The 21,359-nt window shown below is 39.8% G+C and overlaps 1 protein-coding gene across 1 annotated transcript; it reads right to left on the bottom strand.

Moving 5' to 3' along the window:
* Window positions 1-1,833: 1,833 nt before the first annotated feature.
* On the bottom strand, window positions 1,834-21,307 carry LOC139965105 (puromycin-sensitive aminopeptidase-like). Its single transcript, XM_071967342.1, has 18 exons — window positions 20,864-21,307; window positions 19,886-19,967; window positions 18,763-18,962; window positions 18,135-18,242; window positions 17,355-17,555; window positions 16,916-17,046; window positions 15,368-15,438; window positions 14,957-15,000; window positions 14,169-14,333; window positions 13,823-13,927; window positions 12,925-13,159; window positions 12,463-12,599; window positions 11,496-11,630; window positions 10,188-10,407; window positions 7,942-8,141; window positions 6,431-6,538; window positions 5,135-5,287; window positions 1,834-3,936 (listed from the first exon to the last, which is right to left on the bottom strand). The coding sequence occupies exons 1-18, from the start codon at window positions 21,275-21,277 to the stop codon at window positions 3,754-3,756; spliced, it is 2,892 nt and encodes a 963-aa protein (XP_071823443.1). The 5' UTR covers window positions 21,278-21,307; the 3' UTR covers window positions 1,834-3,753.
* Window positions 21,308-21,359: the final 52 nt, after the last annotated feature.

The following is a 21,359-nucleotide window of genomic DNA, read 5'->3' as shown; positions in this document are numbered from 1 at the left end:
GAGACGCCCAGGCCGAATATAAAATATTCAAAGGCTACTACTGATGAAGCTCCTCCTATAAAGTTTGAGAGCAGAAACCGGTCTAGTTGGTCATAAGAACCTATACACTAGTCTCTCCTACTATTAACAGTATACACTCAATTCACCTAATAGGTGCAATTATGTTTCACCACGAGGAGCATGCTATAAGTTCATGTTCCTCGGGCCCTCCCTTAAAAATACTTCAGGTTCTTGGCGACTACGTTGCGTTAGATCAGGGTTGTCCAACCTTTTGCAGAGGAGGGCCACATGGAATGATTATGATGAAGGAGGGGGCCGCATTAACCCTACGCTCGATTTTTCGATTTTTTGCCCGAAGCCCAAGGCAACAAAATGTGAACACTGCGCGCGGAGCGCACTGATTTATTTTTCTTCCTGATAAAACAGATGAATGAAGTCCAGCCGCCCCGCCCCCCCCCCTCCGCTTAGAGAGTATCACACAAACTGACCTGTATGCAGTTTTGTGGACCCAGAAGGTTCGAATGATTGATTGTATAGCTTCAAATTGTTATCAATAAATCTGCTCACTAAAATTTCGCACTGTAGAGCATCTCTGGCGGGCCGGACGCAACCCTGCGGCGGGCCGGACTGTGGCCCGCGGGCCGTAGGTTGGACAACCCTGCGTTAGATAGTGAAACACCGCCTACACCCCTTTCATTCAGATAATTATGATATACTTGCTAACTGTGCATTGATTTTCCCTGACAGTAATAGTCAGCACTATAGTACTGAGCCGTATCTAATTAATACGTGATGTCGCGTAAGCCTGATAATTGCCTTAGTTTCAAATTTGGAATAAACACGATCGCGTTTCAGGGAAGAGCAGCTGGATATATATTAGGCTTTTCTTTCAACAAGTTATGCCTATTAGGAATTTGAAGTACTCCCACATAAAAAAAAACGCAACTGATTTCCAAAAAGGGGGGGCCGGGGCCGGGTCGGCCCCCCCCTGGATCCGCCCCTGTTAAGTACCAATGATATACTAATCGCACGACAGCTATCAACCTGATAAGTTAATAATTGTTTTGTTTTTTCATTTTAATTATTTTATGGCGCCTTGCGTTCTTGGTAGCAATCTCAGAGCAAAATGTTGTGTAAATAAAATATCAAAATGACAGAACAAGAGAGACAGGGACACCGATAAGAAAAAAAAATGAATAAAAAATGGGAATAATGGCGACGGATGCAGTTCGCCGAATTAAAGGGTGTGAAGACTAGCGCAAAAAGAAACGTTTAATGCCGGTAATCTGACTTAGTTTCGAATGAGGTGTAACAAAAGTATTAGACACCACCATCGATCCCAGAAAATACACACACACAGCTTGCTACCGTCGGTAATTAGACACTAGTAAACTGTCAGTACATACAGCTGCGGTCAATACCCACAGCACAGTGTACAAACGATACAGCGATGGACATCTCAGGTCCAGCTACAACAAAACTTCACTTGCATGCAACGGAAAGTTAACTTTTTCAGATGGCCGCACGCGGTTTGGGGCGAGTCTTCAATGCCTTTAAGTTAGAAAGTAACAAGTTTACAACCACTCCTATAGGGCAAAATATGAAGGAAAATAAGCGCGTGTGCATCCAGGACTTGCGCAATGACGTGCACCTGCAAAATGTCAAAGGTGGAGAGACGTGAAATTCTAACTTTGCCCGACTTATTTAGGGACTGATCCTTTATGGAAGGGCAAGAGGCGATTTTCTTTGGCGGAGGGGGTTGGGGGTGGGGAGGGGTCCAGCCCATAGATACAACACACAACAAGTTAATGAAAGCGTAACCAAACCGTTCGGTCCATTATAATCAATTTGTATATCCTTCCCTTGTATTAATATCTGAGAACATAACTGAATTACAAATGCTAGAATAATCAAAGAAAATGAAGAAGAAGAAAAACAGACCATCAAAATGAAATATTATAACAAAACATCATGAAATGTCTTTTTCATTTGACACATGATACCATTAATAACTACACGGTACAATTAAGTATCATTTTTCAACATTGATCATGGCTTTCTTCTGATGATTTTCATCAAATATTTCTTGATCTGGATACCATGAAACAATTCTCTTCATATAATTAACAGAACTGATTAACATAGACTATGTCATATTGCAAGGCTTGATGACGATAAATACAAAAAAAAAACTTAACTACAAATCCATCAACTTTTGTGAAGCGATTTTGTGGCTAAAGTTGACTTAAAGCTTCCAAGATGATACAGGATTTTGCCAAAAAACAATTTTTTTTATATTTAGTGACAAGTCGTTAAGCTCAACCACAAAAAAAAAAAAATTGGCAATATAAACAGTTGGATTTTAATTGCACTCTGTACACCTTGTAGGTTAAATATTGATTTTTCGAATTTCTATTTTGCCAAATCTCTTTCGAGTTTATCCATGTTGGCCATCAGCCTCTGGTTCTCTCTAACTACAAACAATAAGTTCCAACGTTTTTTGTGCAAGGAAAAACATCATGGGGACAATTCTGAAGCTGTTAAAGGAAACAGGAATTCTCAATTTGGGTGAAAAGTCACAGTGGGATATTGTCTTATTGTGCTCTGTTGTTATTTCATAAAATTTATACATTACAATGTTCGGTATGAACGCTGATGGAATCATTTATTAATACAATTTGAAGGGCAAGTCGGGGTGGTGAAGTGGGTTTGGAAGAGGTACGCACAATATCTTCATGTCAGGGAACCAAACTTTCGTCAGATGTCAATTAACTTATAACCATATACGATAAGTAACGAAATCGGACACAGAATTACGAATTCGGTAACTGAGGCATGTTCAAAATGCAGAATCAAACACAAATTAAAATAGACATATTGTTCAGGTGGATAATCAAGGCATGACACCACACATCCAAAGGTGGCCATAATGTAGGGTATAACATATCCACAAGGCACCCAATCACAAACTAATATGTAGATGAAAAAGTTAATGTTTTTTTTGGGGGGGGGGGGGTGGTGGGTAATAATTATGGTTAACAAGCCAAGGCATTATATGCATACACCATAAAATCCATTTTGCTTTCAGCATAGAATATTTGAAAAGAGAAAATATTTTAGTCAGAACTTTAATATCTCATAGATATATGAATAAAGAATAAATGTTTGAATCCTGTTGTACCAACCTTCGACAAATTTTGGGGAAAAGAATATTACAGAACCTATCCAGGGTACAGTTCTCTTAATCTTATAAAAAAAAATGAAAAAAACAAAACATAAAGCTAAAATATTGTAACCATCATCATTATTATTTGCACAAAAATGATATGAAATAGCAACCTGCATTAACAAAAAAATTTTCTTTAAATGGTCTATGAAAAATTAAATCTTTTCATATCCCCAGTTCATATCGCAATATCCACAGATTTATGTACCGACGTCATGTGTCAAAAGATTTTGTTGTTGTTTCAACCCAGTCTCAAAATCCCATGCTAACTAGGCTGATGTTATCTATTGTCATGGCAACCACCATCAACAGTTGCAAATTTGCTCTATCATCTTGTCTACAGTGTAACTTTATATCTGATCAGGTTTCTGAAGGTACCCAATTAATTTTACATTGTTCATATTATTAATTATACAGACAAAGGAAAGTCAACATGGTAAAATAAAATCAAATGCCAAGGTCCATTCTGATATGGATACATCAAAAACGTTGGTTAAATGGAGGAGGGGCTGCGGCGCCCGTCGGACTTAAACCTTGGTCTTCAACCACTTCTCGATCTCTTCCGAGTCCCGTTTCAACCAGTTGGCCCTGAGACGGATGTTCTCCAGCGACTGTTGTATGGTTCTCTCTGCTGCGGGGGCGGGATTGCTTTTGAAGAATGCTTCCACCTCCAGAGCCTTGTCTTCGCTGGAGAAGTTTGCGGTAGCCAACTGGGAGATGGAAAAAACCAAAGTACGTAAGTAGCTAGGAGTACTCAAATAGATACCAACATTTATGAGTATTCGTTGAGACTAACAAATTGACATTGTGTTCACACCTGAGTGTTCACCGAGACCAATATTCACGCAGAGAGTCACAAGTACTCACCGAGACTAATGAATATGTACAAACAGTTAAGAGTACTCACATGGACTAACGGATACATAGAACACCCTTACGAATACTCACTGATACTAATGAATACTTACAAACCCTTAAAAGTACTCACTGATGGTAATAAAAACACATAAAACACATCTGAGTACTCACTGATACTAATGAATATATACAAACCTTTAGGAGTACTCACTGATGGTAATAAATACACACAAAACACACCTGAGTACTCACTGATACTAATGAATACATACAAACCTTTAGGAGTACTCACTGATGGTAATAAATACACACAAAACACATCTGAGTACTCACTGATACTAATAAATACATACAAACTTTAGGAGTACTCACTGATGGTAATAAATACACACAAAACACATCTGAGTACTCACTGATACTAATGAATACATACAAACCTTTAGGAGTACTCACTGATGGCAATAAATACACATAAACACATCTGAATACTCACTGATACTAATGAATACTTACAAAATATTTCACTTGCAGAAGGTAATAAGTACAAGTTAATGAGTACTAATAAGTACCCAATGGGCAAAATAAGTACTCACTAAGAGACTAACCAGTGCTTACTAAGGCTAAGAACATCCACTGAGACTATGCTAAGACAAACAAGTAAACCACTAATGAGTACTCAATTAATGAGTACTGATATGTACCCAATGGGCCTAATAAGTACTCACTGAGACGAACCAGTACTTATTGAGGCTAAGAACATCCACTGAGACTATGCTAAGACAAACAAGGAATCACTAAATGAGTACTCATTTAATGTGTACTGATAAGTACCAAATGGGCCTAATAAGTACTCACTGAGAGGCTAACCAGTGCTTACTGAGGCTAAGAACATCCACTGAGACTATGCTAAGACAAACAAGGAATCATTAAATGAGTACTCACTTGCAGAAGCTAATAAGTACTTAATGAGTACTGATAAATACCCAATGGGCTTCATGAGTACTCACTGAGACTACTGAGGTACCCACTAAAGACGAACCAAGTACTTACCGAGACCAATCGCGAGAGTAAGAATCCTCCCTGGTAACGAGAGCTAAGCAGGCTCCATTTTTCCTGGGTGAATTTCCAGACCAGCTCCTGACCGAGCTTGCCTCCACAAGCCCCTCCTAGGACAAAGACACTGTCCTGTGAGCGGACATCATCCTAGATAAGAAAGGGAAAACAAACCTTATCAGAACAAAATATCAAGACCCAATGGGATCTATAACTGGTTTATTGTCGTTTGTAGTTTCGAGAAAAACTCAACCCCTTCATTCTGATTCGATTGTGGTTTTAAAGAAATCTAACAGTTAGCAGCAATTGAAGGGAACTCGCAAAAGCTGCTGGCTTCTAACAACATGTTGAGTGTTGGAACAATGGCAAACCACAAGTCACTTTGATCATATCGTGTCATATATCACACATAGTTTGTTTACCTCCTATAGCTGGCAAAAGTCTGATGCCACATGGGCTGCAGCCTGACTGCATAAGGACATAACCCTTTTTCATGCAATAGTAACTGGTCTACACAGAGATAATCTCTGTTGTCTGGTTTTGATTGATTCAGCCTTGCTGCAGGGGACTTTTGCAGCCCCTGCAAATTCAGTTATTTGCTCTTGAGCTTTTCTTTGGACATTGTGCCCGAATGAAACAGCACCAGGGGTGGGACAAGCTGCGACTCAAAACGAGTCTGTGAGCAGCTTTTTACTGGCCTGGGACCTTCTGGAATTTTGCAGAAAAATTAAATTAAAATAATTTTTTTTTTTTTTTTGAAAATCTCCTAAAAAAATCATTGCATTTTTGTGCGCTTTTTCAAACTGTTTAATACTTCACAGCAATCTAGCAGGCCGTACCGGGGAATTGGAAAAACCTGCTTTAATGTTGGTTCGGCTCGCCACCGGATACCAGACTTCTTATATTTGGCCCCCAAGTGAAAAAAATGTTCCCCGCCCTGAACTACACCCGTTTAATTGGTCGCGATCAATTGATTGCCAAGGAAAGCCATAAAACCACTCAACTCAATTTTGTAAAGAAAAATGTTGTGGACCTACATGTATTTAAAATGTAATGTTGAATCATTCACTTGTAAATGCGTTAATTTGTATTTCTTACTTCATTATTCCACTGAACTAATGCATGCCTCTTACACAAGACTTAATCCTTTTCTTTTGCTGTGGAATAAATGAACTGCCCATTGTTTACAATGATTGAGTGCAACATGTTGCTGAGACTCCAAACTTTTATACCCCTAATGTTGAAGCGACTGCAAACTTTTATACCCATCGACGAGGACTGATAAATGCTTACACTGATGGCAAAATCCAAGACCCGTTTGATCAACTTCTCATCCTTGACATTTCCCAGGGTCCTCATAATCCTCTCTTTCTCTTCATGGAGGTCTTGGACTTTGAATAACTTCAAAGAAAAAGTGGAAAAAAAAAAGCAAATAGATTTGGTCATGCTCAACGGTACAACGAGTAGTACTTAGAGAAAAAATGGCTCACATAACACTAAGTAGCACTCACTGTCCCCCCCCCCCCCCCACAAAAATCATCTCCTGGACACAACAAAGAAACATAAACAACAAAAGGTTAAGAATAAATGATTGTTAGTTCATTACATTAAACAGAGCCTAACTGTATAAGAAGTGACACACTGGTAGATGTCAATAGGCCTCCGCCTACATTCAAGGGTTCCCGTCGAAAGGGAAGCCTGCAAACCAGGCATGAACTTCTCACAAAAACTTGGGTCCTCTGGTCTCGTAGAAAGTTTAGTATCACCCCTGGTTACGATATGCAGCAAATTACTTACATAGCTACATATGGGGGAAAAAACCCAAAAATTGACTCACTGGATGTCTGGCATCGATATTCCAAATAAAAATTTATGAAGTAACTACATCTTGGTTTGATATTTAAGCATTAAATATTAAACTATCAATATTAGCATCGTATGGGTAGACGAAAGAAGGATAGTCCAAAGAGGAGAATATAATTTTTGACTAAATGAGAAGAGAACAGATCCCTGAGCATCCTGGTTAAATTTTTATCAAATTCACATTGGAGATACCGTCATTTGAAAGTGTGACGTGTTTCTGTCCCAAAAACGAACTTGAGACAACAGGTGTGATGTCACAGAAGCGCACTGACAATTTTGTTGGTTTATAATTGTTTCTTTGCAAATCTTAACAAACATATGAATATGAAATATAATCGTTAGATAGTTTTGATAACTTAACATCCCCTGCAGCTAGGTTGGAACCTTATCCAAACCCAATATACAAACAACCCGTGAAAGAAGTAAAAGAAAAGACAAAAAAAATAACTCATTTTGCAGTCAGAGTGCAAATATGATATCACACCTGTTCGCTCTTCAAGTTCACTTAATGGGTATAAACTCTGACAATATTCAACGATATAAATATCTCCAAAATGCAACGTAGGAATTTCATGCAAACTTCACGAGGATGCCTGATTATATGTTCTTTCATCTGTTTTTCTTTAAAAAATTAATTCTCCTCTGGACTATTCCTTTTAGAAAACTGCTTTCTCTTATTACCAGGGATGAGCCTGGGGTAAAAAAAAAAATCACAGAACTTTGCAAAAATTGCGGTATAGGCTCCAGTTTGCGTATGCTGCAGTGTGTTAGGATAATAGTTTTTTGTCCCCGAGGTAGAAAAGAAATCGCGGATATTCCGCGAATTCACAAAAAAGGTCATGCCTGTATTACGCAGCAACAACGTGTGCGGATATTTAGCACCTTTGGTCACGAAGAAAGCAGGATGGGAGCAGACTTTTGTGACGTGATACGAGACGTACCTTTAACATCTCATCGAAGGTGGCTTCGTCTCCGTGTGTCAGCACCGTAGCGTACACGGCCGTTCTGAGATCGGCCGATATCTGCTCGCCCCCCGAGGCATGAGCTTTGAACTTGTTCCGTGCCTCGGCGACGACGTCCTTGTGGTTGTTCTTTCCGAGCACTCTCAAGATGAGCGCCCTCAGCATTGCATCCAGGTGACCTGATAATTGGGCAGAGAGTCAACAGGAAGTGAAAGATCAATATTCGAAGCCACAGTTTAGCATTTTAGAGCTAATTTTGTACTATGGAAGGCATTATCAGATATTTTTTTATTCAACAAACAAGATGAAACATTTTTATATATTTATAAATTATAAATTCATGGAGAAATGAGATATTTGTGCACCATCTTTAAAAAAAAACCCATACGACAATGAAGAAAAGAAATGTATTCCTTCCTGTTCCTGCCATCATAGCATAATCCGAAAAGTGGTGAAACAAAAATATGAATCAGCCTTTTTTTTTTTTTGTGTGCAGATACGGCAAATGTGGAAACTTACTCATCACATAAAATAACCCTTGTTTCTGCTTAGTACTGATACCAGATAAAGAAATGATGAATTTTTTTCCTTTCATTAGGAAATCAATTTTTTTTTGATAAGGGTTACAAAGAATAACTATAATTGTGGTAGCCGTCCTTTCATTCTCTCTGAGCAATACCACAAAGTACGATTTAATTCATCTTGTGATAACGCCATTTTAGAAAGGGTCTTTAGGAAACTTGTGTTTGTTCATGGAGCCGCTCTTGTTTATCTTCAGTAAGAAATGGGATGAAGACGACGGTATGACCAATCAGTGCCTCTGTAAAAACAAGCGTTGAAGACAGGGGTACGACCAATCAGTGCCTCTGTAAAAACAAGCGTTGTAAAAACAAGCGATGAAGACAGGGGTACGACCAATCGGTGCCTCTGTAAAAACAAGCGATGAAGACAGCGGTACAACCAATCAGTGCCTCTGTAAAAACAAGGGATGAAGACAGGGGTACGACCAATCGGTGCCTCTGTAAAAACAAGCGATGAAGACAGGGGTACGACCAATCAGTGCCTCTGTTAAAACAAGCGATGAAGACAGGGGTACGACCAATCAGTGCCTCTGTAAAAACAAGCGATGAAGACAGGGGTACGACCAATCGGTGCCTCTGTTAAAACAAGCGATGAAGACAGGGGTACGACCAATCAGTGCCTCTGTAAAAACAAGCGATGAAGACAGGGGTACGACCAATCAGTGCCTCTGTAAAAACAAGCGATGAAGACAACGGTACCACCAATCAGTGCCTCTGTAAAAACAAGCGATGAAGACAGGGGTACGACCAATCAGTGCCTCTGTTAAAAACAAGACAGGGGTATGACCAATCGGTGCCTCTGTAAAAACAAACGATGAAGACAGGGGTACTACCAATCGGTGCCTCTGTAAAAACAAGCGATGAAGACAACGGTACGACCAATCGGTGCCTCTGTAAAAACAAACGATGAAGACAGGGGTACGACCAATCAGTGCCTCTGTTAAAAACAAGACAGGGGTACGACCAATCGGTGCCTCTGTAAAAACAAGTGATGAAGACAGGGGTACGACCAATCAGTGCCTCTGTAAAAACAAACGATGAAGACAGGGGTACGACCAATCAGTGCCTCTGTTAAAAACAAGACAGGGGTACGACCAATCGGTGCCTCTGTAAAAACAAGCGATGAAGACAGGGGTACGACCAATCAGTGCCTCTGTAAAAACAAGCGATGAAGACAGGGGTACGACCAATCAGTGCCTCTGTTAAAAACAAGACAGGGGTACGACCAATCGGTGCCTCTGTAAAAACAAGCGATGAAGACAACGGTACGACCAATCAGTGCCTCTGTTAAAACAAGCGATGAAGACAGGGGTACGACCAATCAGTGCCTCTGTAAAAACAAGCGATGAAGACAGGGGTACGACCAATCAGTGCCTCTGTTAAAACAAACGATGAAGACAGGGGTACGACCAATCAGTGCCTCTGTTAAAACAAGCGATGAAGACAACGGTACGACCAATCAGTGCCTCTGTAAAAACAAGCGATGAAGACAACGGTACGACCAATCAGTGCCTCTGTAAAAACAAGCGATGAAGACAACGGTACGACCAATCAGTGCCTCTGTAAAAACAAACGATAAAGCCAGGGGTACGACCAATCGGTGCCTCTCTAATATATACTGTTTGAAGCCTTTTTACGCCTTACCTTCTTTCTCTGCAGGGGTCCAGCCTACCTTCTTGTATACCTTGGAGCAGAGATTCTTGGTGAACTCTTGCAGCAGGCGGCCGTAGTTGGTCGCAGATAGTAAACTGGCCAGCACGTCCAGATTGCTTGTGATTTCCGTCCAGACGGTGTAGTTTGTTTCGTTTTCATAGGCCTCCATTACCTTAAGAACCTCCACAGTGTTTGCTTGGCCAGCTTTAGCCTGGGTGGAAAAAATTAATGGGGAGGGGCAGAGGATGGATTACTCATTTGTCCTCGGAAGTATTTCTCTTAGAAAAAAAAAAAAAAAATGGTCTAAAGGACATGGTGTAGACAAGAACTAACACAGCTGGTATAATACATTTCAGTGCTAAAATTTGAAACAAAATCTCATTTTGTCTTCGCACGCTATTCATGTTGTAGGGACTAATTTCAGTGTTTATAATGGCTTTTGTTAATTTATGAGCAGACGTTAACGAAGTATTAATGATGCGGTACTACAAAAACACTACATCCGTTCATAACAATGAGTTACACGGAACTACATTCCACCACACAGAAGTCTCCCCCACTCACTGCTATACAAACCGTTACATAGACTTTGAAGAATTTGCTTTTACCATGGTTACGGTTACCAACGTAAACTAACCATGCTATGAAACCACCAAGATGACAAATCTTGGTAAAAATGTTGTCGGGCTGTAGAATGACTTTACGATTCCATGGCTATACCTCTATCCCACCCCCCTTCCCCTTCCCTCCCCCTCCCTCCACCAAAAAAACTGTAGAAATCAATTGTAGTCTCAAATCTTTCATAACATAACATCCCCCTCTGCCACTTCCGCCTACTTGCCTCCCCATCCATTCCAAAGCCCATGTGACACTTTCATTCATTCATTTATTCATTCATTCATTCATTCATTCATCCATCCATCCATCCATCCATCCATCCATCCATCCATTCTTTCATTCATTCATTTATTGATTTCTGGCAAAACTTTTCCAGACACATAACAGAACATAGACTAGTGTGTACATATATACAAGTGCTATTTAAATGTTTACGTGCTATCGTTATCTTATTGTACCTTTATTACCTGGAAAAGGAGAAAAAACAGAAGTGCGATACTTATTAAAATCGTTTTTCCCGTACGCTTTTCGTTTTCCCCAACGTTCTTGAGATATGACCGTACACACATCAAAGAAAAATGTTCACTGATGGCAAAAACAACAAAATAAGGTTGCCAAATATATTGAAGTGATACAATTCTTCTTCTGGATGCTCTCCGTTTTGAGAGGAGCTTGACTTACAAGAGCAAACAGGTCGGTGATGATCCCCAGACGGTCTCTCGCTGGCAGGCTTTGATCTCTGATACCAGGGAGAAGGGACTCCAGCATCTCGGGGGAGTAATGAGTGCGATAGAAACCCACGGTGCCTGGGTTCAGCTGGATTTGGAAGAGAAGAGGAAAATACTTTGTCAATATCCATAATCTGATATTGATCAATACCAACAGAAAAGAGCATAGTGGACGATTGGTTAAGGCGTCGGACTCGTGATCCAAGGATTGCTGGATCCATTCCAGCCTGGCTCATTATTACTTTGTGTCCTTGGGCAAGATGCTTTATCTCAATTGCCTCTCTCCACCCAGGGGGTTAAATGGGGTACCTGTGAGGTAACTTATCATTTGGCGCAGTATATAACTGCAGCCGACTGGAGGGATTGTCTCTGGGACAGGTTTAATATCATTGACCAGGGGTACTATAACGTCTGAGACCTATTGCTGGTATAAAGCACAATATAAAAATTGAATACTATTATTATTATTATAAACAAGTAGTTTATTGAATTCCGTTCTGTGTTTTTTTTGTGATACTGTAACAGAACGTCTCAACTTTCGTTGACACAAATTTGTTTTAATCAAAGAGAAAATATACTGTTAACAAACTGCTTAATATCTACTGCAAAAAGCCTGTGTAGGTAAAATGAGATGTTTTGATCATAGCAGGATCTTCTTCAGAAGCTAACTCTGAGGAAGGTCCCGCTGGGAATGAATCATCAATCCCTTTAACTTTCGTACAAAATTGCAATGAATGCAACAGAGAAACATCTGCGAGGCAGTCTGGATCAGGTGAACGGAACCACGGCCGCACTCGATGAGTTCTGTCCATTGCCGACAGAGCTACTTTGTTCTAGCTTTGTTTTTACCGTAGCGATTAGTAACCGCTGTTCATGAGTTTTGCAACATCTGCATCGCGAATAAAAATTATTGGCCTTACCTTGACCCACTGGTCGGGCTTGACATTCTCAACCGTGACCGTGGTGGACGCGGCATCGAGGACCACCTTCACGGCTGCCTCTGATGGGTTTGCACTGGTGGCGATGCTGATCGGAACCATCCACGAACTGGTGTCGCCTGAAGATGAGAAGAAGAAGAACAGATCAAAACTGTATCATAGATGAACAGAATATGATGGAAAACAAGAAAAGTTAATGGAGTTAACTATTTTTTCTTTACCAAAGATCTATGTAGGACAAAGGAAATATAAATTGGAAAAAATTTCCCGTCAGGTATTGCTCCAACAATTCTTCATTTGTCTGACATGAAACGAGAAAATTTTCCTGTTGACATTAACATTAATGTTGTGTGCTTATTATAGCTTGATTTAAATATTCAATGACACCCCCCACCCCTCCCCCGCCCCCCCAAAAAAAAGAGAAAAAAAAAGGGTTTTACTCACCTTCCAAGGGACCATTGGCATTGAATTTTGTCTGAGTGATTTTCAGGACCCTAGAAGTACCTTTCTGCTCCGCAGAAACGGCTAATACCGGAAAGCCCATTTGTTTCGTCCAGGTGGTCATAATACGCTCGATGGGTTTGCCGCTGGCCTTGCCCAGTGCAGCCCACAGGTCCTCGGTAAAGGTGTTCTTGTACTTGTGTTTGTTAAGATAAGCATGCATCCCCTTGCGGAAAGTCTGACAAGTTAAACGTGAAAGGGTTACCTTTGCCGAGACATTGAAGTTCAATAGTATCTTGCAATGTCCAGTGGGACATTGAAATTCAATAGTATCTTGCAATATCCAGTGGGACATTGAAAATTCAATAGTATCTTGCAATGCCCAGTGGTACATCTAAGAATTAACTTGGCCCAAATACTGGTCAATATGACACTTTCTTCTGGGTTCACTTGAGAACTTCCAGACAACTTTAATATTCATGAAATTTTACTTAAAACTGTGATCTGTATATTATGTTGCGATAACACGCGTGGATCCAGGCGGCAGGGAGGGGGGTGGGGATTACACACCTTCTTCAACCTCACACTAAATTTCAAAAGAATTTAACTAATTTATAGTCTAAATTTCTTACAATACACCATTTGACATCTAAAATTTGTTTTTTTTCTGAAGGGGGGGGGGGGGGGAGGACCCCAAAGCCTCTACGTGGGATCGGCTTCAAAGATCCCAAGGCCACGCCCCCCTCCTTTACAAAATCCTGCATCTGCCCCCGACATATTTCATTATATGTCGGCAGGGTTGTTGCTTAGATGGAAAATTTAGCAGGTTCCACAATAAACTGTACTTTTGGACTAATGGAAGTGGCAGAGACGCCAGACTGAGAATTACCGTCTACTTTACCTCATCACCGATGAAATCGTGAAGCATACGAATGATAGAACTCCCCTTGCAGTATGAAATCAGGTCAAAGATTTCATCAATCTCATCAGGATGACCGACAGGAACCTAAAGATAAATAATTAATTATTTAATAATTAATTAATAATTAATTAATATAATAATAATAATTAATAAATAATTAATCAAAATAAAAAGAAAGCAAAAAGAAGATAATTCTTACCAATGACTCAACCCTCCTTTCTCTTTCCAAAGTTTTTAACTTTTGATTACTACCATATAATTGTTTCTTGGTGAACGGTTGGTATTTTGAAAAATAAAAATAACGAGAATTCATGAAGCTACATACTTCAATGGGATGGCTGCTCAAGAGAGCATCAGAGACGAGGGCCCTGGTATAGTCCTGGGTGGTAAACTGGGTCCAAATGTCGTAGTCTGGGAAACAGTTATCCACACAGAGGTACTCTATCCACGATGCAAAGCCCTCGTTTAGCCAGAGGTGAGTCCACCATTCCTGAAGGTGAAAAGGATTTCTTGTCACGTTTTCAAAGATACCTGTCACATCTTCTTTTTTAATAATTGAAAAGGATGGTGGTGGTACATAATACTTACACCAAAACCAGAAACACATATAATTATTGAAAAATGAAATTATTACTTGCCAAGCTCTCAATGGTATTTTACTATCAAATTATGTCAGAAATTTACCTAAATCACTGAAATAAGCACCTTAATTATTTAAATGTGAGAGCGTTGTGGTCAAGTGGTTAAGGCAGTGGACTTGTGATCTATGGATTTGCAGGTTCGAGGTCCTGGCCAGATCATTGCGTTGTGTCCTTGGGCAAGGCACTTTATCTCCATTGCCTACTCTTCACCCAGGTGTATAAAGAGGTGAGATAAAACTGTCAGCTGGGCGCTGTTTAAGTGCTGCCTTGTGTTTGACAGGTTATCGTTGACCAGGGTTATATTGTTATAAAGCGCATAGAAATGCATTTGCATATAGTTGCGCTCTATAAATGAAAAATGAATATATTGAATGTATGCCAGCGACCATTGTGAGGCGCAGCATCCCAGAATTCACATCCACAAATACAAGTAATTTAACCACTGGTAGACCAAAATTAAGATATTACTTACCATCGTGACCAGATTTCCAAACCATTGATGGGCTAACTCATGACCTGCAAGGTAAAGCCACAAGAAAAAAAGAAGAAAAAAAAGATAGATATTACTTAAACGATTGTTCTTGCCACAAACGTGATTAATATGCTTTTTGGTCTTATGAATTTTAGAAGTAATAGGTATCTTATCTTACATTATCCCACAACTTCAAAACTCATAGTATGAATGAGAAGAAATAAAATAAAGCAAGATATAAATTGTTCATTTTCACAACATAAAAGGCAATTAACACAAGTCCATCCATGGAATTTAACGCCCACTTGCAAATAAACTAAAACAATGACCGGTGTATGTATGTCTGAACTACGCTACAGATTCAAAATGAAATAATGAGAGAAAATATCGGTGGAATTATTTCTCACTTACCGACGACCAGAGCCACCCACTGCTTTGAAGAAGCTGAGGAGTGTTTAGGATCCACCAGAAGGGCTGTCTCTCTGTTTTCGATATAACAGGAAATATTTCTTATAATATAGAACAGGAAATATACAACAGGAAAATGTTTGTTTTCTACTTACAATACGGTTGTACCTCCAACGCTTGTGTATTACCTGTACATTCCTGTACAATGTCTGTGTCTAATGTTTATAAAGCGATACTCTTGATCGCTGATTACTCACAAGTGTAAGCACAGAATGGGTTGCGGCTTCTCACCTTTACAAGTCAAGTACTGGTGCGGCACTTCTATGTCCGCCAGTCTGAAAACAGCCACTCTCCCTTCGCCACAAACTGCTCTCCCTCCATGTCATTTATCATTTACTATTCCATATAGGTTATATCTTAGGCTTTTTTTTAACTTGCCAGTAAAATGGCCACAATATCAAGGAGCTCTGTATTCCACTATGGCTCTAGTCAGAATTTCAACAAAAGACTTTCGTTTGTGTTCTTTTTTGGAGGGAGAATAGTTTCGATCTTTCATTTCATTTAATTTATTCATTCCAGTGTAAATACTAAAATCTATAACGAGGAGCCATAAAATACGTCAATCTCTTCAAACAAGTGGGTATTGCATCGATCCTCAGAGGTGATCCCTGCCGGGCAGTGGTGGGCACAAAATTTGTTTGGTGGGCCGCAATGAAAATTTGTGCTGTAATGTCACGTGCCGCAACACTTAAAGATGTACCTATTCCTATGACATTTTTGGCATTACAAGGAAAATGAAAAAAGATCAGTCAGTTCTACATTCAATCCATCTGTTAAGTTGAAAATATCCTATGATGGTAGGAGCTCCATGCAAAAACTCCTCAAACCTCCATATCACTAAAACCTTGGGAATACATCATGTATAATTGTAATGTACGTAATGACGCGCATTCCTATCCTACCCGGACATTTAATCATTTCTCGATTCCACTTTTTAGACTCACTTCCTCGCGACGCAGTGTCCGTGTCCAAGGACCTGAACTCTGGAATTCACTCCCCGATTATGTTGATTAAACATCTCTGAAATATGACTTTCAAAAGTGTCCTTAAACATCTATCTAATTACCAAACATCTGTGACTTATAGTTTCTTAGTTCTGTTTTAGCATTTTTCACTTTAATTAGCTGTGACCCCTTTCTTTGTGTTTTTTTCACCCTCTCGTTTAATTCTTTCATATTTAGACAAATTTGTATTCTGCAAAGGGGTGTTCACTTTTATAAGATCCTTCTTGTGTACACCCCTCAGTTTACAATAAGATTGATATGGTCTAATTTGATTGTGTGCTAGTCCATCTGTGCAAGTCTGTGTCATAGAGGCACTTTATAAATGCTGTCTGTCTGTCAGTCTGTCTGTCTGTCTGTCTGTCTGTCTGTCTGTCTGTCTGTCTGTCTATCTATCTATCTATCTATCTGTTATTAAGTGACCGAAACAAAGTTCTTTGAATGAATGAATGAATGATTAATAAGCAGTTGACCTTTGACACGTGCTTACCTGTACGTAACCAGGCCCCAGTTCTCCATGGCGCCAGCAGCAAAGTCGGGAATGGCTATGAGATCGATCTTGGGTAGAGGGTACGCGATGTCAAAGTAGTTCTTGTAGAATGGAAGCGTTTTCTTTGCGACCTGAGATGGCGAGAAAACTTGAAACAATCAATATTGGAGGACGGTAAATGGGCGTGGCTTCACGCTGGTGGGTTGGGAAAGGGGGAATTTTGGTGCATCAAGGTCAGTCAAGTGATACCTCTACTTGCCGTGTTAAATATAGAGTGACCCTGCCAATGATTAAAACGTAAAATATCGTACAGATCGCAGCACGGTATCAGGTTTAAAACCAATTTAACCTGACACACAGACTCAAGCTTGAAAGGATACTATAAAGAATCTAGCCCCACCATCGGTTTGAGAATTCTTAAAGCAGTCCCCAGACTCACCTCCAAGGCAAATTTGCCTTGCTCTTTCTTCTGCAGAGGGGTGTAGACCCGCACCAGGACACCGTCGTCGGACTTGCCCTCCACATAATCAAAGTCCCCGACGACAAAAGCCAAGAGGTAAGTCGACATGATGGGAGTGCGAGCGTAGGTGACCACCTTGAGGCTATCATCGCTTGGGTCTGGTTTGTCCTCGGTCACGTTCTGAAAGATTATCGGTGATCAAAGATGATTATTAAAGCGGACTGTGATCTCGGATACTTGCCCCGCTGTGAAATTCTCCCATTCTTTCGGAGTCAAGTTGTCCGTTGACCTCAGAGCGGGTCTTTACGGTGTTGAATTCAATCGACCGTGACGATGCAGCCGATAAGCTTCGTCCCAGAGTTTGAGGGAACATTACGAAGAATTATTGATGAAAAAAATTGAATATCAATTGTTCCTTTGTAAGCGACTAATTAAAAATGAAGCGTGGGTATGACAAACCCCTAGCTTTAATATGTTAATCATTTATAGCAGTTTGGTGTTGGTGGGTTTGTTATTATTTTTCATTACTCTTATTCGGATCATACCGTTTACAAGAAATTGATCATACTTGGAACAACCTCAATTTTATCATATTTCTTCACCGATTTGATTCGAAATTTTAAGGAGTCATCAATTTCCCAGAGAAGACAGAGAGAGGTAGCCAGCACTCCACCTACATCCAGATATTGCTGACTTCAAGTTTCAATTTTTTTTTTTTCCCACTCCTTCACAGTAAACATGTAACAGTAAATCACTCACCATGTTGGAGAGGGCGACCTTTTGCTTCGGTACAACTAAGGTGATATCAAATGTTGCTTTCAACGCTGGCTCATCCCAGCATGGGAATGCACGGCGGGCATCTGTAGCCTGCAGAGGACACCAGAGAAATGCATTTGAATGATGTACTGAACTCTCTGTTAAGAACCTTACCACATTTCATGTTAACATTCTACAGAACTACAAGAGAGAAGGAAGGGAGAGCTAAGAGTGTTGGGGGGGGTACTGCTTGGCTGTAAAAGCATCACCTTTACATAACTTTTATGTTGAATGGAATGAATGTCAATCGAAAAGAGACAAAGTTCCCCCGGGATGAAATGATATTTGCACCCGTCAGCATTATCAACAGCCTTTGGTTAAATTGTACTTAGTTTAGCATGCATGCAGAAAATCATGGAAAGTGTTGAAGCCTTGTAAGATGTACCCAGGTCTAACAATTGAAGTTTATAAACTTCCTTTGTCAAATGATCTGTTTGCCCAAATGTGTGAGAAGAGTACAAGTTCAAAAGTACCATAGTATCCCCTCCGGGCCCTCCCCCCTCCCCAAACAATTATAAAAGAGTGTTTCGCGCCCGGATGATCGACCAGGCTAGCTGCCGTCTCTACGAACCTCAAACTGGGTCACGGCGCAAAACCGTTCCTCTCCGTCCGGTGTGGCGTACTTGCTCCGGTAGAATCCCTTCATCTTGTCGTTGAGTTCCCCCGTGAAGTCCAGACGTAGATCACTTTTGCCGACTGGGATATCCTCCCCAAAGACCAGGATTGCTTTTTCCTCCTCTGGAATGTACTTGATTTCAGATGAACCGACATCTGGAGCAGGAATTTCATAGAGTGCAGAAGCGTGTATAAGCGAATAAATGGGGACAGTTTTACGTTGCACATTTCGTACATACAATAATAACCCACGTGTGAAAGATGATATGTACAGTAGAAGAAATGCGTGAGGTGGAACCAGTATTGCCCATAATATGCTAAAGAGACAAATAATTGTCACTCTATATATCATTTTCTGTCATATTCTAGCAGATTTTCTTTACTCTCTGAGACATACAGTACATTTCATTTTCTAACACCACTACTTGTCTGAGCATAATTTCAATGGTAAGAACAACCTCCAGGAAAGTATCAAGTATAGCATATGTAAAAACAAGGTTCAGGATAAAGGGGGGGGGGGGGTGGAGGGTGTGGCGGGGATGGGCTATACTGACGAACGTTAAGTTGTTCAAACTTAAAACAGTGAGCAGGCACACTTTTTACACTTACATAGAAGCTTGACAAGTGTATTTACTACCATCCTCAAAGTTTGTTTTCCTAATTGAGAAATAACTGAAACACTCTCTCAATGTATGGGAATAATTTATGCGAGCAGAATCTCAAGGGAAATTCCCTTTTAAAAGCTTATTAGCAATTTTGAACATACTGTAATTTGGAGCTGATACTACTGGTTTTCCAAGACTCAAATTTTCATTTTATAAACTTCACGCTTCATCAAAGTATAGACAGGCTAATGTAAACATAATTAATGAACATAAAATGTTCAATCAGAAATTGAAAATATTCACTGACAAGTTTACTTTAACTTGACTGTGTATAGCTGCATACAGAATACCAATGGTCAACTCTATCTGGGCTGTATTGGTTGACTTGCTGAGAGATTATCTGATTATTTTCCATTCATAGGTATCAAAAAGTCAGGGTTAACCCTTTCCAAAGGAATTTGTTATAAAATGTACCTTTTCCCGCCACTGAAAGCACTGCTTTGGAAATCACAATGTCGACTGAGTTTAAGATGATCTCTCTAGTTGATGTTGTTACCTGCAAGGAAAGGAATGCAAAAAAGAAGAAAAAGTCAAAACAAAAAAACAACATAAAAAATGGCTGTTCAAATGAGAAAGCCAACAGCGACAGTCATTTTTTGCCATGTGAGAGAATTTTTTTGAAGGCAATGGTGCACAGCAGATTCTCAACCTTTGACATAAAATGACCTTTGACTTCCACAGACAATTGTGGAGTTCTGATATATATATACTCACTAAGGTGAATGTACACTGCACATTGGTGCAATACAATAAGCTTAGGTAATAAGTGTTGCTATGTTAGACCTTTTGGTTTGTAATTAAAACTAGCCTAATATTTGTAACTCATTTTAAGGTCACGGCAAGTGAATTTCAGGTGCATGCAGACTGTGCCATAGCAGCAATCAAATCAGAGCGACCGGTAGCAAATTAAATACTTCTAAGGAAATGGTCCACACTTTAATCAATATTTTGTTCAAAGATGTAAAAAATCCTAGATCCATTGCCTACATCGTACATATTGTAAAAGCTAGATCTGCCTATTATTAATGTTAGAATAAAAGACATTTTAATGACCATGACTATATAAACATAATGCCAAATGGACCTCATGATGCTGCAATTGCAGAATACCCCACAGGGCTTTTGAGAACGACAAAACATTGGTTTCTATATAGGAACTTCCAGTCATATTCTCTGAGATTCAAGAATGCGGGGTATTCTGCAATTAAGCGGACCCCATCACTGGTACTACTAAGTACTAGTTAGGCTAAACCACAAATATATTTATTTAACAGTTACTGTGGCCTATACCATTACTTGCCTCGACTAAGCCCTTTTGTCTGTCTCATGACATGTGTTATATTATAATTTGCTGTTGGGCTATAAAGGCCTACACATTAAACATTAAATTACCTCGAGCTCAACCGTCTCCTCCCCCGTGAAGGTAAACTCTGTCAGATTTGGCTTCAGTCGAATGTTGTAGTTGACTGGAACAACCGACTTTGGGAGACGCTGGAATGGTTTTTTGTCGAGCATTGTAAGTTTGATAGCTGCGTTAGCACTGCTACTTGTTGTAATACTACCAGCTTGACTGAGTGGCCTAATGTTATGAAAAGTACGGTAGGTCAAACACAGATTTTCTTGACAGACCTTCGTCGAGCTAAATAAATGCTGGGAATGAGACTGCAGAAAGCTCGAATTCAAGATAAATCTTCTGCGTAATTTTTCGAACTTCCTTAACTTTCCAATATTCTGCACACTAACAGAACGTAGTCTTGGGGCATTACTGCGGACGTTAGTGATAAGTACGCCGATGTTAGTCAGCATTTCAATGTATGTTGAAACGTGATGAATGTTATAAACAGTTAGAGTAATTGAGGTAACTTGGTTATTAATTTCTATATTTTTA

The sequence above is a fragment of the Apostichopus japonicus genome, chromosome 23 (genome assembly GCF_037975245.1).
Source record: "Apostichopus japonicus isolate 1M-3 chromosome 23, ASM3797524v1, whole genome shotgun sequence".
Taxonomy (NCBI): domain Eukaryota; kingdom Metazoa; phylum Echinodermata; class Holothuroidea; order Aspidochirotida; family Stichopodidae; genus Apostichopus; species Apostichopus japonicus.
Note: the sequence above shows the minus strand (reverse complement) of the source record. Positions and strands in the feature narration are given on the sequence as shown.